The 12,709-nt window shown below is 31.5% G+C and overlaps 1 protein-coding gene across 1 annotated transcript; it reads left to right on the top strand.

Moving 5' to 3' along the window:
* Window positions 1-5,538: 5,538 nt before the first annotated feature.
* LOC129302119 (uncharacterized) lies at window positions 5,539-10,952 on the top strand. Its single transcript, XM_054940795.1, has 7 exons — window positions 5,539-6,027; window positions 6,176-6,227; window positions 7,497-7,534; window positions 7,932-7,985; window positions 8,196-8,276; window positions 8,366-8,615; window positions 10,458-10,952. The coding sequence occupies exons 1-6, from the start codon at window positions 5,820-5,822 to the stop codon at window positions 8,587-8,589; spliced, it is 657 nt and encodes a 218-aa protein (XP_054796770.1). The 5' UTR covers window positions 5,539-5,819; the 3' UTR covers window positions 8,590-8,615; window positions 10,458-10,952.
* The last annotated feature ends 1,757 nt before the right edge of the window (window positions 10,953-12,709 follow it).

Below are 12,709 nucleotides of genomic sequence, written 5' to 3'. Positions count from 1 at the left end.
GGTTGGGTAACTCCTCACAAGTAAAAGGCTTGGATATTTTGAAATTGATACATGTAGCCTACTAGTTAACCACCAGTTTCATGTTGAAGGTATCAGAAGGGTATAAGGTTAGTATTGTTCATGCATATCATATCTTAGCACATATCATATCTCAGCCATATAATTGTTATTATTGTGGCTTGTCATAATTTGATAAGGGCACATAGTTGTTAGTATTGTGATCCTATATGTATTTTGATGCATGTTATATGACCACATAGTTGTTATTTTATGGTTTGTATGTCTTGCGAGGGGCACATGGTTGCTATTGTTGTGACCCTTGCATGCTAAGTAATTTAGTATCACATGATCGTTAGTTTTGTAATTATATAAGTTAGGTGGTTTAATATGTTAATATGCTTTATTTGAATATGCCATTTGCATTACTATGATTAATTAACATCCATTTGTATATGCTAGATTAACATTGACTACTGAATAGTTGACTAGTTGTACTCACCCTGTCATTTAACATTTTACAAGCATTAGTTTTGAGCAAGATAAAGGGAAAGCACAAGAGGCTTAGGAACTCAGTTTTCTACTATAGGCCTCTCATAATTTTAAATGCATATGTGCAATTAATTGATATTGTCAATAAGGATGCTCATATTTTTTTTCTATTTGTACAATTGAATATTGAGTATAGAAATGTGTATTTTGAGCTCTAGTGCGTGTGATATCTTTTTAGTTAAAATATTTGAGCGGAGCTAAAATGCTTGTGCAAGTAAGACGTAAGTATATTTATGAATGATGGTGATTTAGATGTAAAATTACATAATTTGGCTCCCCCTTATTTTTTGTGATCGAGGGGTTGAGTAGTGAGAATGTGATATGTTGTTGTTTGATTGTTGTGGTGTATTGCATGAATTTTTTATAGTTTATTGAATGTGGTTTAAGGATTTGTGTTGGCTTTTGATATTTAGATTGAGTTTTAGACACTCTAATTATGTTTTAAAATTATAAATGAATGAGTTTGTATTTTGGTGTCTAGCTTTTGATTGAGAAATGATTTGAATGTAAAACTAATGCCATTCGTTAGAGCTCGAAGAAAACTTCCTATAAATACCAAGATCACCTCAATTGAATATTGAACAGAGAAATGGAACGTGTTGGAAGTTCGGCTATAAAATCTACATTATTGTCATAGGTTTTATAGTTTATGTTGCAACATAAAATCTCATGTTGTATCATATTTTTCTAGAGTTTTTGTTTTTGCTCTTTTAACCCAATTTGATATTATCTTATCTTGTATGATGTTCATATTTCCATATATAAGTTTTGCTTTGATTTTAGTTTATGGAATGATTTTATAGCACTTCAAGTTTTAAAAATTTAGGATCCCATTTATACAAATTTTACAAACTTAGTAATCCATTTGAGTTAGTCTCATGATTTCCTTGATTTTAGAGTTAATTATAGATTAGTAAAGATAATCTTACAAGTATGATAATGATAATGTGATATGCTATGTGATTTACCATAAGATGTGTTGGCGTGGTCATATAGATGGTGGGAATTCGCTTTAGTGGAAGATTGTGATTAGTCGAACAGAGAATTAGGGAGTATCGAAAATTGGCTCCCATATCTATCACGTGACAACATAATACTATCATATTTATGCAATGCACTGTGGTGCATGACACAAAGAACATCTAGCCACGATGCATGTTCCGTTAGCCAAAATGAATGGCTCCATATGCTAGAAAATGACATTTTTACCCCTTGCAAGAAAATGTTCTCAAGCCTATTTAGTATTCTATACTTCTGTATGCTTTGATACTCTAATTTAGATTTATTTTGACCTAAATCTTTTACATTTAAATTGCAAAACTTAGGATCCTATGTCATACAAGAATTTCTATTTGCCATGGTAAATTTGAATGGTCCGTGCATACTTACCATTATAGGGTTTAATTCAAGTTGTTAAGTATGTGGTCAAATTGGGTGACAATACAGTAATCATGGTAAATAAAGTTGTTCATTGTCCATACTGAAATTCTTTATTTCCTTACATGAAGTTGTTCATTGCCTATAAGAGTTGTTTATGTCATTATTAAATTTTGAATTTATTTCACGTATTGTAATCATGGTAAAACAAATTTCATATTAAAGTTGTTCATAATTACAATAGGTTATTGAGGAGATTTCTCTCTAAACCCTCAAGATTTTCTTGAAACTTCAATTCTTAAGAAGAATGCAATGTGCAATGGTGGAAATAAATATTTAAAAGCAAACAACAACAACAATATTGTTGGAATTTGCATCAGGGGCACCAAAAGTCTTGAAAAGAAAAAGAACCAAGCTTAAGTCATGGCTAAAAGTGAGAAAAATAAACCTTCAAAGTTTGAAATAGAACCAAGGTAAAAAATAAATGCTTGCATCTTCCTCTGATAAGATTGTAGGCATGTCATCAAGAACACAAAATCTTAAAAGGAAAAGATATTGCATAATGTAGCTAGAAATAACATGTCTTACCCTTTACAGTTAAGAAAGAAAGCTTAAGGATTGTAAATAAACATGTGTGACTAAAAAACTAGATTTTATATTGTGTTTTCGAGGCACTAAACTTTACAGTTGTGACATAAAGAGATCTATTCACTTTAGCTTTATTTGCAATACATTAATACAACTCCTGCTTTTATTGTGATTGCTAATAATGATAAGGGTGGAGGTTATTAAACATTACCACCATAGGGAAATGGAAAAAGTTGAGACCTTTGAAGTCAGATTTTGAGATGCATGATCATGGTACACTCTTTTGATAGAGGAGATCCAAAATGAGCTTATTTTTCAAAATGCAAATTGAATTGTATTTAGGTTTGGCCAAATAGCTTTACTCAGATTCTATAAGGGTGGAAGAAGAAGAAGATATGTGTTCTTGTAAAGCTTTATAAAGAATAGAAAAAAAACTCTTTTCTTTAGAAAAATAAGCAAGCAATTTTAAAGTGAAATTAGAGTGAGAGAGAGAGAGAGTGAAGAAAAATTAAAAAAGGTAAAAAAATAATGCTTGCATCTTCCCTGATAAGATTGTAGGCATGTCATCAAGAACACAATCTTAAAAGGAAAAGATATTGCATAATGTAGCTAGAAATAACATGTCTTACTTACCCTTTACAGTTAAGAAAGAAAGCTTAAGGATTGTAAATAAACATGTGTGGACTAAAAAAACTAGATTTTATATTGTGTTTCGAGGCACTAAACTTTGCAGTTGTGACATAAAGAGATCTATTCACTTTAGCTTTATTTGCAATACATTAATACAACAACTCCCTGCTTTTATTGTGATTGCTTAATAATGATAGAGGTGGAGGTTATTAAACATTACCAACCATGGGGGAAATGGAAAAAGTTGAGACCTTTGAAGTCAGATTTGAGAGTGCATGATCATGGTACACTCTTTTTGATAGAGGAGATCCAAAATGAGCTTATTTTTCAAAATGCAAATTGAATTGTATTTAGGTTTGGCCAAATAGCTTTACTCAGATTCTATAAGGGTGGAAGAAGAAGAAGATATGTGTTCTTGTAAAGCTTTATAAAGAGATAGAAAAAAACTCTTTTCCTTTAGAAAAATAAGCAAGCAATGTTTAAAGTGAGAATTAGAGTGAGAGAGAGAGAGTGAAGAAAATTAAAAAAGGGAATTGAGAGTGAGAGGGAGAGTAAAGAAAAAGGAATGTGAAAAGTTTTTTTTTTTAATTTGAAAGAAGGTTAATATTATCATCTTTCTCAACTTTCAATTTTTCTTCACTGCTCGTTGCTTAAGTGAAGTTTCAAAATTTAAGAGAAAATTAATCACTTGATCCTTATAATTTCGACTCTGTTATAAACTTAGTTCTTGAAATTTTAATTTTTTATAGTTCAATGGCTTATAGTTTTACTCAAGTGTAAGTTAATTATTAAACTTTACCTTTTGCAATTTAATTCTTATAATTTTAACTACTTAAATTTTAGTCCCTATAATTTAAAGAATAAAATTATAAAATTACAAATATTTTAATATTTATAAAGAATTAAAAGGATTGAATAATTTAAAATATTAGTAATAAATTTTAACAAATAATTTTAAGCTTTGTAATTTTATTTTTTAAGATATAGAGACCAATATTTAAGTGGTTAAAATTATAAAGACTAATAGAGCTGGGAATAAGGGCCGGGCTTGGAGGCCTATTTAAATAAGAGTTCAGACTTTGAAAATAACTTTTTTTAAAATAATCGGGTTTGAGGGTTTGACCTTGATAAGCCTTGTAAAAAAGGAGCTCGGACTCGGATAGCCTTTCAAGCCCTGTTATATTAATTATTATTTTCTTTATTGGAACTCGTGTTTGAAGCTAATGATCTGCTCACCTGATCCTACACACATTATATTATTATTAAATTTTAATTTATTGTAAAATAAATTTAATATAATTTAATAAATATCAGTGTATAGTATAAAATTCTTGATATTTTTTATTTTTTTATAATTATTATGTTTGTGTATTTATAAAAATAAATTATTTTTTAACCAAGATTTAAATTTTATTACTAAACTTTTAAATGTGTGTTGTTTAATTTTAAATAAAAAATTATGAGATTTTATTTTTTTAATTTTAGAATATTTTAATAATTTATAACATTTATTTTTATTTTTTTATTTTTTTTAAAAAGGATTTGCGGGCCTGACCTTAAGCCCTTTATATAAAAGCCGGATTTGAGAACGGGGTTCAAAATAGGGAATGGGTTTTAGGACTCAGGCCCTTAAGGACCGAACCCGCCCGTATTCTCAACTCTAAAACTAAGTCACAAGGATTAAAGTTAAGGGATTAAATTTAATCGAATTAAAACTTTAAGGATTGAGTTATAATGAGTTAAAATTCAGGGTTTAAATTATAATCAAATTAAAATTATAAATACCAAATAATTAATTTTTATACATTTGAAAGATCTTTTTTATTAAACGTGATGAATGGCTCTTGAATAAATGCCCCGTTTGGATAAGGAGAAAACGCGCGTTTTGAACCAAAAATCGATTTTTTTTGTCAATTTATCCAAACAGTCGAAAATGATCAAAAATCGATTATGGGCCAAAACGCGCGTTTTTCCAAAAGCTCCATCTGTCCGCTTTTTGCCAAAAAGTTTGTCAAAAACGTTGGAGAAAATTACAAAAACAGGCCCAGAAAAAAATTACAAAGAAAGCACATAATTTAATAAAAATAAAATTAAACTCTCTTCTTTTTCTTTTTTTCCTTAATAAAATTTAAACTTTATATATTTAAAAAATTAATATTTGATATTTAAAAATTAAATTATACAGTTTAAAAATTATTTTGATTAAATTATCTAAATATCTTTAATTCTGTTAAAATTAATTTAAAAAAAGCAGTATCCAAATAAATTACGTTATAACATAATCAATTATAATTAAAATTTACTACTTAATTAATTATTTTTATAATTTATTATACTCAACTAAAATTCAAACGAACCTAAAATTTTCTCATTCCCGTTATCGGGGCTAGCGAGCGTACCTGAAGATTACATACTAAACCAACCCCTAAACCTCACCTCCCCTCAGGAAGTATTCTTCGACGGGGGGACGAAAACAGCGCGAGAAGGGAACAGGCAACAATTTTGCGTCACTGAGGTTCTGTTCAAATCTTGAAAGCCCTAGCCGTACTCATACAGAGGAGAGGCCTCAGCAACTGTTTCTATTTTCTTTCTCTGCCCTACAATTTATGTGCTTTCGTATCTCTCCTCTTCAGTGAGTGTGCCTCTCTGACTCTTTTAACACCCATAACGAGACAATGAAAGGAGTTGCAAGGGACGGCGGTGCTGTGCCAGAATCAGTTATGGATGCAGTAAACCAGACTTTGACCAACGTAGAAGAGGTTCAGTCTCACTTGCACGAGTTTTTTGTCTCTTCAGACCCTGAAGTTCTCTCCCAAATGCCCACTCTTCAAAGGGCTCAATCCCTGTTCTTGCTCGCCAAAATCACTTCAACCCTGTATACTTGTAAGCCAAGTTTTTGAGCACGAGAGCGATTTTTCTCCTAAATTTAGTTTTATATCAAATTGTCAACTTCAACCATGACTCGACTTGAATGGATTGTTCTCTTATTACTGTTTTTTTCCCCCTCCTTTTTTTTGCTTTTTCTGTCCAGTGAAGTTGAGATGTAGTGGGGTTCACCCAGATGATCACCCTGTCAAGTCGGAGTAGTAGAGTACCTTGCTTATAGAATGTATTTGATCAAATGGATTGCTCCAGTTCCATGTTGTAGTTAATTGTTAATCACTTTTGTGCTCGTGATCACGGGATAACGTTCTTGTTAATTTTGGTGCATGTTATATTGCCACCGTAATTGTGGTGCAATTTTTTTGTTTTTGTTTTTGTTTTTGTTGGCTTTCTTGCATGTCATTCAAACAGAAAGCATAATAGAAAACATAAAAATAGTAAGGGAGAGAGATAAAACAGAGAGGAAGGGCTGAAGAAATAGATATATTACTGAGATAAAAGAAGGAAACATTATTGATGCAAAGATTGATGAATGAATGAGAAATTGTTGGAGTTGGAGCTCAACTGGTTTCTTCTGAGGGTTTAAGCCAAGGGTTTTCATTGAGAGTGGACCATGAAATCCCCCAATTATAAGTTAAATGTTCCATGCAGTACGCCCCAGTGCCTTTTACCATAGCAGAGTGTTATGGGACCATTACTCTTGCTCTAAAAAGGTTAACCCGGTAGGGTGTGCAGTGCACCCGTTTATATAGTCCAAAGACTCCTGAAGTCCCTGACAATATGGGACTTAACAACTCCCTTGATCAATCTGTAATGCTTCCATCACGGGTTTGTTTTATGTTACCTTTTCTATGTAACTGAGAAATAATAAAAATAATACCGTGTTATTACATTACAGCATCAACTGATTGAATTTATACAACAATTTACCTTTTAATTTGCAAAGTATGCTCTGGTAAATGTTCTTGACTTTGTCTTATCTTGTCTGTTTCTTATTATAACAAAGAATTTTGGATTTTCATTCTTGATATTAAATTTGTTCCTTATCAACATGCAATCCATTTCTTCATCTTAGGAATCTATGCATTTCATATTCATATCATATTCATTTTGCCCTTAACACATTTTACGACATAATATTTTATGATACTTTCTATAATTCTTTCAGCACTACTTATATATAATAAATAAATTTAATAGATATTGAAAACAAAAAATATACCACCTGTGCAATGCCACAGAAATGAAATCTAGTTTCACCTTTAAGATAATATTCGGCTATTAGTATTTAGGATTTTGTAAATGGACGCACCGATGGAGAAAATTTAGGAACCACCACAACCATAAGATAAGGGCAGCTAAAGTCTAGATCAAAACAGAAAGGAAGAAAAAGAGCATTGGCGATGGAACTTTAAGAGTCCAAGCCTCATAACTAACAAAATCTTTCTCTTCTCCTTAATCTGTTTCAGTCTCAGAGATCTGAATAGAAGAAAGAATAATGTGCATGGTACAATATTAAGGCTCACAACTAAATCACTACCTCTTCCTCTTCTCAAATGACCTTTACTTATTTATTATTTAGCATTTTTTTTCAATTATTCAACCTTAATTCACTTGAGTACGTACCTCTCTTGTGTTTCTTACTTAAGGTGTTTTGGAGGTCTAGCAACTTAAAGATGCCTTTGGCATTTGATTACCTTGGCTTGCACCAAAATTGACAATGACTGCGCTGTCATGTCATGCACCATGGTGTCCCATAAATAGTTATGATTAGCACTCATTATTACTTGCTTATTTTTTGTGGATATAGCCATCGATAATTAAATTATGTCTTGAAAGTGTGTGAGTGATTTCTTTCAGCCTTTATGTTCCTGCCTGCTTAAATAATTAATTATGATTCTCAGGACAGACTAAGCTTGTACCAAGACAAACTAAATCGAATGAAGATTTGAGTAAAGGTACAATTATTGTTTCTTTTTCTTTGTTTTGAAGAATGCACTTATTAGTCGTGTGTTGAGTGAAACATGGGGCAATTTTGTAATGCAAAGCAAATTATGCATTATATCTTTCTACTTTATTGGAGAGTTCCAATTTACATTAGCACTGTTCTCTGTCTTGCTTATCTGCTTTTTGACTTTAGTTGAATAATTTCATTGTTGATTGTGAAGAACCACTACGACCTTCTACTACCTTGAATTATCAGGCAGCTACCCGTTTTATTGAGCACTCACTGCCCGATCTTACTCCAGGTGTGTGTTATGAAGTGTTTTTTTGGAATATCATCTGTGTCTCATCAAACTTGATCTGATATTTGTAAGATTGTCTTTATTTCATGCAGAGCAGAGGCAAAATATGAGGAGTTTAAGTAGAGGGGAGAGGCCAAAGATGAATAATCAGGAGAGGAGTGGTCAAAAGAGGAAGTATCAATCTTCTGAAAAACAGTCTGTTCAAGCTGCTGCCAAAGAGTTTCTTGAGAAAGCAGCCCGGGAGATTCTTGGTAACAATGCTAGCGGTATTAAGGGACCAATACCAATAGACATTTCAGATGAAGACGATCAATAACTGTGAACTGATTCTCTTGAATTCTGGTAGAGCTTCTTGGCGTGTGCTTTTTTACTTTAAAATTTAATGTCCCAATTTTTATGCCTTTTCATGTGGTAACCAGCTCGATCTTTCATTAAGGTTTTTAATTTACTTCATCTGCATGTATGATGAATTCTGACCTGATCCTTGGATTCCTTCCTTTCAACTTCCTAAACATCACATTGCCTATTAATCTGGTACCTCTTATCCATTAAATGCTAGTATATTTTGAAGTTGCCTACTTCCTACTGGATGTAAAAAGTTGAACTGAGATGAAGAAACTAGAATACAATAGGAAGATACTTTTTCCCTTAAAATTTTTCTTAGTAACATGGTATGGAACAAATACTGTTAACTTAATCGGAAAATAGAAATGGATTGCCAAATGTACTGTGAGCTTGACTTCTAAGTTATTAATTAGTCATCTCATAATAGGACCTTTACAAAGCCTAAAGATAAAAACAAAGTGCCCCTGTAAGGAACTGATAATTACCTTCTTGAAAGAATTGCAATTTTTGAACTCCTAGCAAAATATTCCTATCACACCGCATTCTAAACACAGCAACAGCATATTGAACCCATAGGTATTTATGGTGTTCAATGCATTGTTGCCATGAATGGCTTTTGGAGCCATGCCCACAGTGTTTTGCATTGCAATACTGAAGCATGGCGCAAATAACTAGACATCTGATATAATCCAAAATAGTAATACTGCATGAATATAATAACTAACAGAATCTTATTTTCAAAATAAAATACATAATAATTACCACAATTATCCAACATCGACACTGAATTCATACGCATCAAAGTTAAAGTGATTTCAAGGGTTATAGAAAAATGAAAAAGGTGTCCATCCTGATTCCTTTGTAATATGCAAGAGCTAACGCAAATGGGTTTTCTATAAATTGAAAAATTGATCTCCTCTTGAGGAAGCCATGAAACTGAGAGGAAACAGAGAAAGAAGAGTACCAGCATTAGATGATGTCTTGAAACAGGGAAATACAGAGAAAGAGGCCAATTATTTGTGAGATTGATGTATAAAGTATTTAGTATAGCTGCATGTGAATAAAGGGTACGTGTTCTTTAGCTGCATTGAGAAAAATAAAGAAAACCTTTCTCCTGGAAAATCATAATTGTGTTGTACATATAATATCCATTTATATGAGAACTTCCGTGCTCATGCAAGTTCTAAAATGAGAAAGGGCAAAGTTGTCCCATGGTTCTGTGAGAGAACTATGCTTCTGACCTCTGAATCTGAGGCAAAGATGAGTTGAATATGGTTGGTCCATTTCATTTGATGTTTGAGATTGATGGGTTATATGAATAGGAATATGAATATTAGTTTGTGTAGATGTCCTTAGATTTGTAGTAAACCATGAAGGATGTGAATTTATTACAGAGAAGGGGATATGAAGACCATCCAATACTCTCATCCTCTTTCTTTGGGTGATATTTATAATTTATTTGAGAAACAATGAGCTTTGAGGGTTGTTACCAGTCTACTTGCTCATAAATTTCAAATGATAGTACCTATATGTCCTAATAGTGTGAGAACCCCCAATTGCTCATAATAATATGAGATGCATAACTAAAGATGATTGACCAATGCATGCTTATATTAGGTTGTTCCATTTAATGTTGTCATGTCTAGTTTTTTTCTTCTTATTTGGGAGGGTGGGGGATGCTCATAATTCTGCTCAAATTGATGAATGAGGCAGAAGGACATGCTCACGTCACAGGTTAATGGAGTTTGTTGTTTTATACTATCAAAGACCAATATGACCAATACATGCCTCTCCTTTTGCTGCCTGAATTTGTTTTTGCTGGGAATTAAATCTTCACAGTTTCAGCGAATGAAATGAAGCTGTGCTGGCAACCATTCTTATCCAACTCACTGGGGGCAATATTGAGGTGGCCTTGTTGGTTTCCTTGCTTTTGGATCTCTATCTATGGGAGATGCAGACTGTCAATGGCTGTCAACGGCGTCTTATTTCTGATAAGTAGCAGGAGAAAGAAGGGCGTGTTGATATGTTTTCACAAGTATACTATCCAAAATGCGCGGTGGCTAGGGAGGAGGCATGCATTGTTTAAATCTTTCTGTAGTTGTCTGTGTTAGATTTTAATCTTAAATTATGCATGAGAGCTATGCTTACATATGACTGGGTTGCTACTCTGCTGTGCTGTTTTAGTATGTAAAACTATTTATGTGCTTCTATTTTAGATGACCATGTTGATGCTTGGTTTTCGTCTGTGGTTAAATTATCTCTAAACCATAAACCAAGCATGCACAGTCATCTGACGTTTTGGTTGGAAAATGGTGGAGGCCAACTTCTTTCAAAGTTTGTATTCCTGTGACAGCGCTTTTCCAACGTTTGTGAATGATGTGCAAGAGTGGTTGATTCTGTATGTCTAAAGCCTTTTTTTTCCTTTTTAAATTTTAAAAATAGTAATTTAATTTTTTTAAAAGTTTAATAAATAGAAAATTATGTCATTTTTTAATATGTTTAAATTAAATTTAATTATAATGTGGGTTTTACTATTTACGTAGAGCATTGTTCATGACTTATGACAAAGGCTGATTATTACTTCTATATTATATGTTGATGATATTGATATGCTAGTTTTTTTTTAAATGTATTCTATATCTATTTTTTTAAAGATGTATGTGAGATATTGAAATTTTGAATTTTTTAAATGCGTCTTAATTTATGATCTAGTTTTAAATTTAATATTTATCAATCAAGTTTATAAAAGTTGATAATCATACGGCTACACCACATGAGGATCTAGAATTATGTCCTCAACCTAAACAGTAAACATCAATGTATTGCTCATGAACGTATTCCATTCATATCCCTTCTGATATCTACCTTGCATCCCTTTTAAACCATAAAACTATGTGTATTGTTATAAAATATTAAGAGTTTGATTAAATGATAACCAAAATAAAATTGAGAAATCGAAAATTGTTTATCAATATATTAACTTTATACATGACTTTTTTTTTAAAAAAAAAGATAATACTTATCTGACTTTATCGTCATGTTAAAAATAAAATTATGGGAAAATTTTTGAATATCAATTTGGAAAATATTCATATACTTCTTTTTGTAAAAAAATATAAGGTATTTTTAATCTTTTTAAGTGTAATTATTGTTTTTTTGAAAGTGTTTTTATTGATAATGACTTTATATTGATTGTAGAGTGTTTAATAGGGATAATATAAAAAGATAGGGTTAGTTTGAAAGTAAGTAATTACTTTTTGAGATAAGATTCGGTTAAAAATACCTTACATTTTTATACAGAAGGAGTAAATGTTTTTTTAAACATTTTCGTTGTGGGGGAATGATGGAGATAGAGACAGGAAACAGCGCGTTTAAAGTGAAAAACAGTGGTTTTATTGGTAATTCTAGTAAAAAATAAAGTTCTTAAATATAAATGAATATGTTTTAAATATATAGCTTACGTTTCGGTAGAATTGTTAAAAAATTAGAATAAACTAGCCAACAGCTTCGTGGGCAAGTGACATTAGGCATATCTTCATCACCCGGGGTTGTGGATTTATAGTCTCACTTAGTGATTTCAAAACCAGATCATCTGGATTTTGGTTTGGTAATAAAAATACCTTACATTTTTATACAGAAAGTAAAACATTTTCTGTTTGGGGAATGATGGAGATAGAGACAGGAAACAGCGCGTTTAAAGTGAAAAACAGTGGTTTTATTGGTAATTCTAGTAAATAATAAGTTCTTAAATATAAATGAATATGTTTTAAATATATAGCTTACGTTTCGGTAGAATTGTTAAAAATTAGAATAAACTAGCCAACAGCTTCGTGGGCAAGTGACATTAGGCATATCTTCATCACCCGGAGGTTGTGGATTTATAGTCTCACTTAGTGATTTCAAAACCAGATCATCTGGATTTTGGTTTGGTAATATGAAAAAATTATTTTAGGAATGGAGTTAAGTTGGGCCGTTTTAAACTGACGATCGAACTTCGGGAAGAAAGAAGCGAATTGTTAAAAAAACTTTTTTATTTTTTATCAAATTTTGTTTAGAAAATAATTAATTTTTTTAATCATTTGATGTTATGT

The sequence above is a fragment of the Prosopis cineraria genome, unplaced genomic scaffold, assembly GCF_029017545.1.
Source record: "Prosopis cineraria cultivar Desert tree isolate PC_DT_omini unplaced genomic scaffold, ASM2901754v1 PC2, whole genome shotgun sequence".
NCBI classification, from domain to species: Eukaryota; Viridiplantae; Streptophyta; class Magnoliopsida; order Fabales; family Fabaceae; genus Prosopis; species Prosopis cineraria.
Note: the sequence above shows the minus strand (reverse complement) of the source record. Positions and strands in the feature narration are given on the sequence as shown.

Excerpts from the sequence above, each read along its gene's own strand:
- LOC129302119 (XM_054940795.1), top strand. The coding sequence starts at position 5,820 with ATGAAAGGAGTTGCAAGGGACGGCGGTGCTGTGCCAGAATCAGTTATG. Across the intron at positions 6,028-6,175 it reads CACTTCAACCCTGTATACTT|TGAAGTTGAGATGTAGTGGG; the intron begins GTAAGCCAAGTT and ends TTTTCTGTCCAG. Across the intron at positions 7,535-7,931 it reads AAGAAAGAATAATGTGCATG|GACAGACTAAGCTTGTACCA; the intron begins GTACAATATTAA and ends TATGATTCTCAG.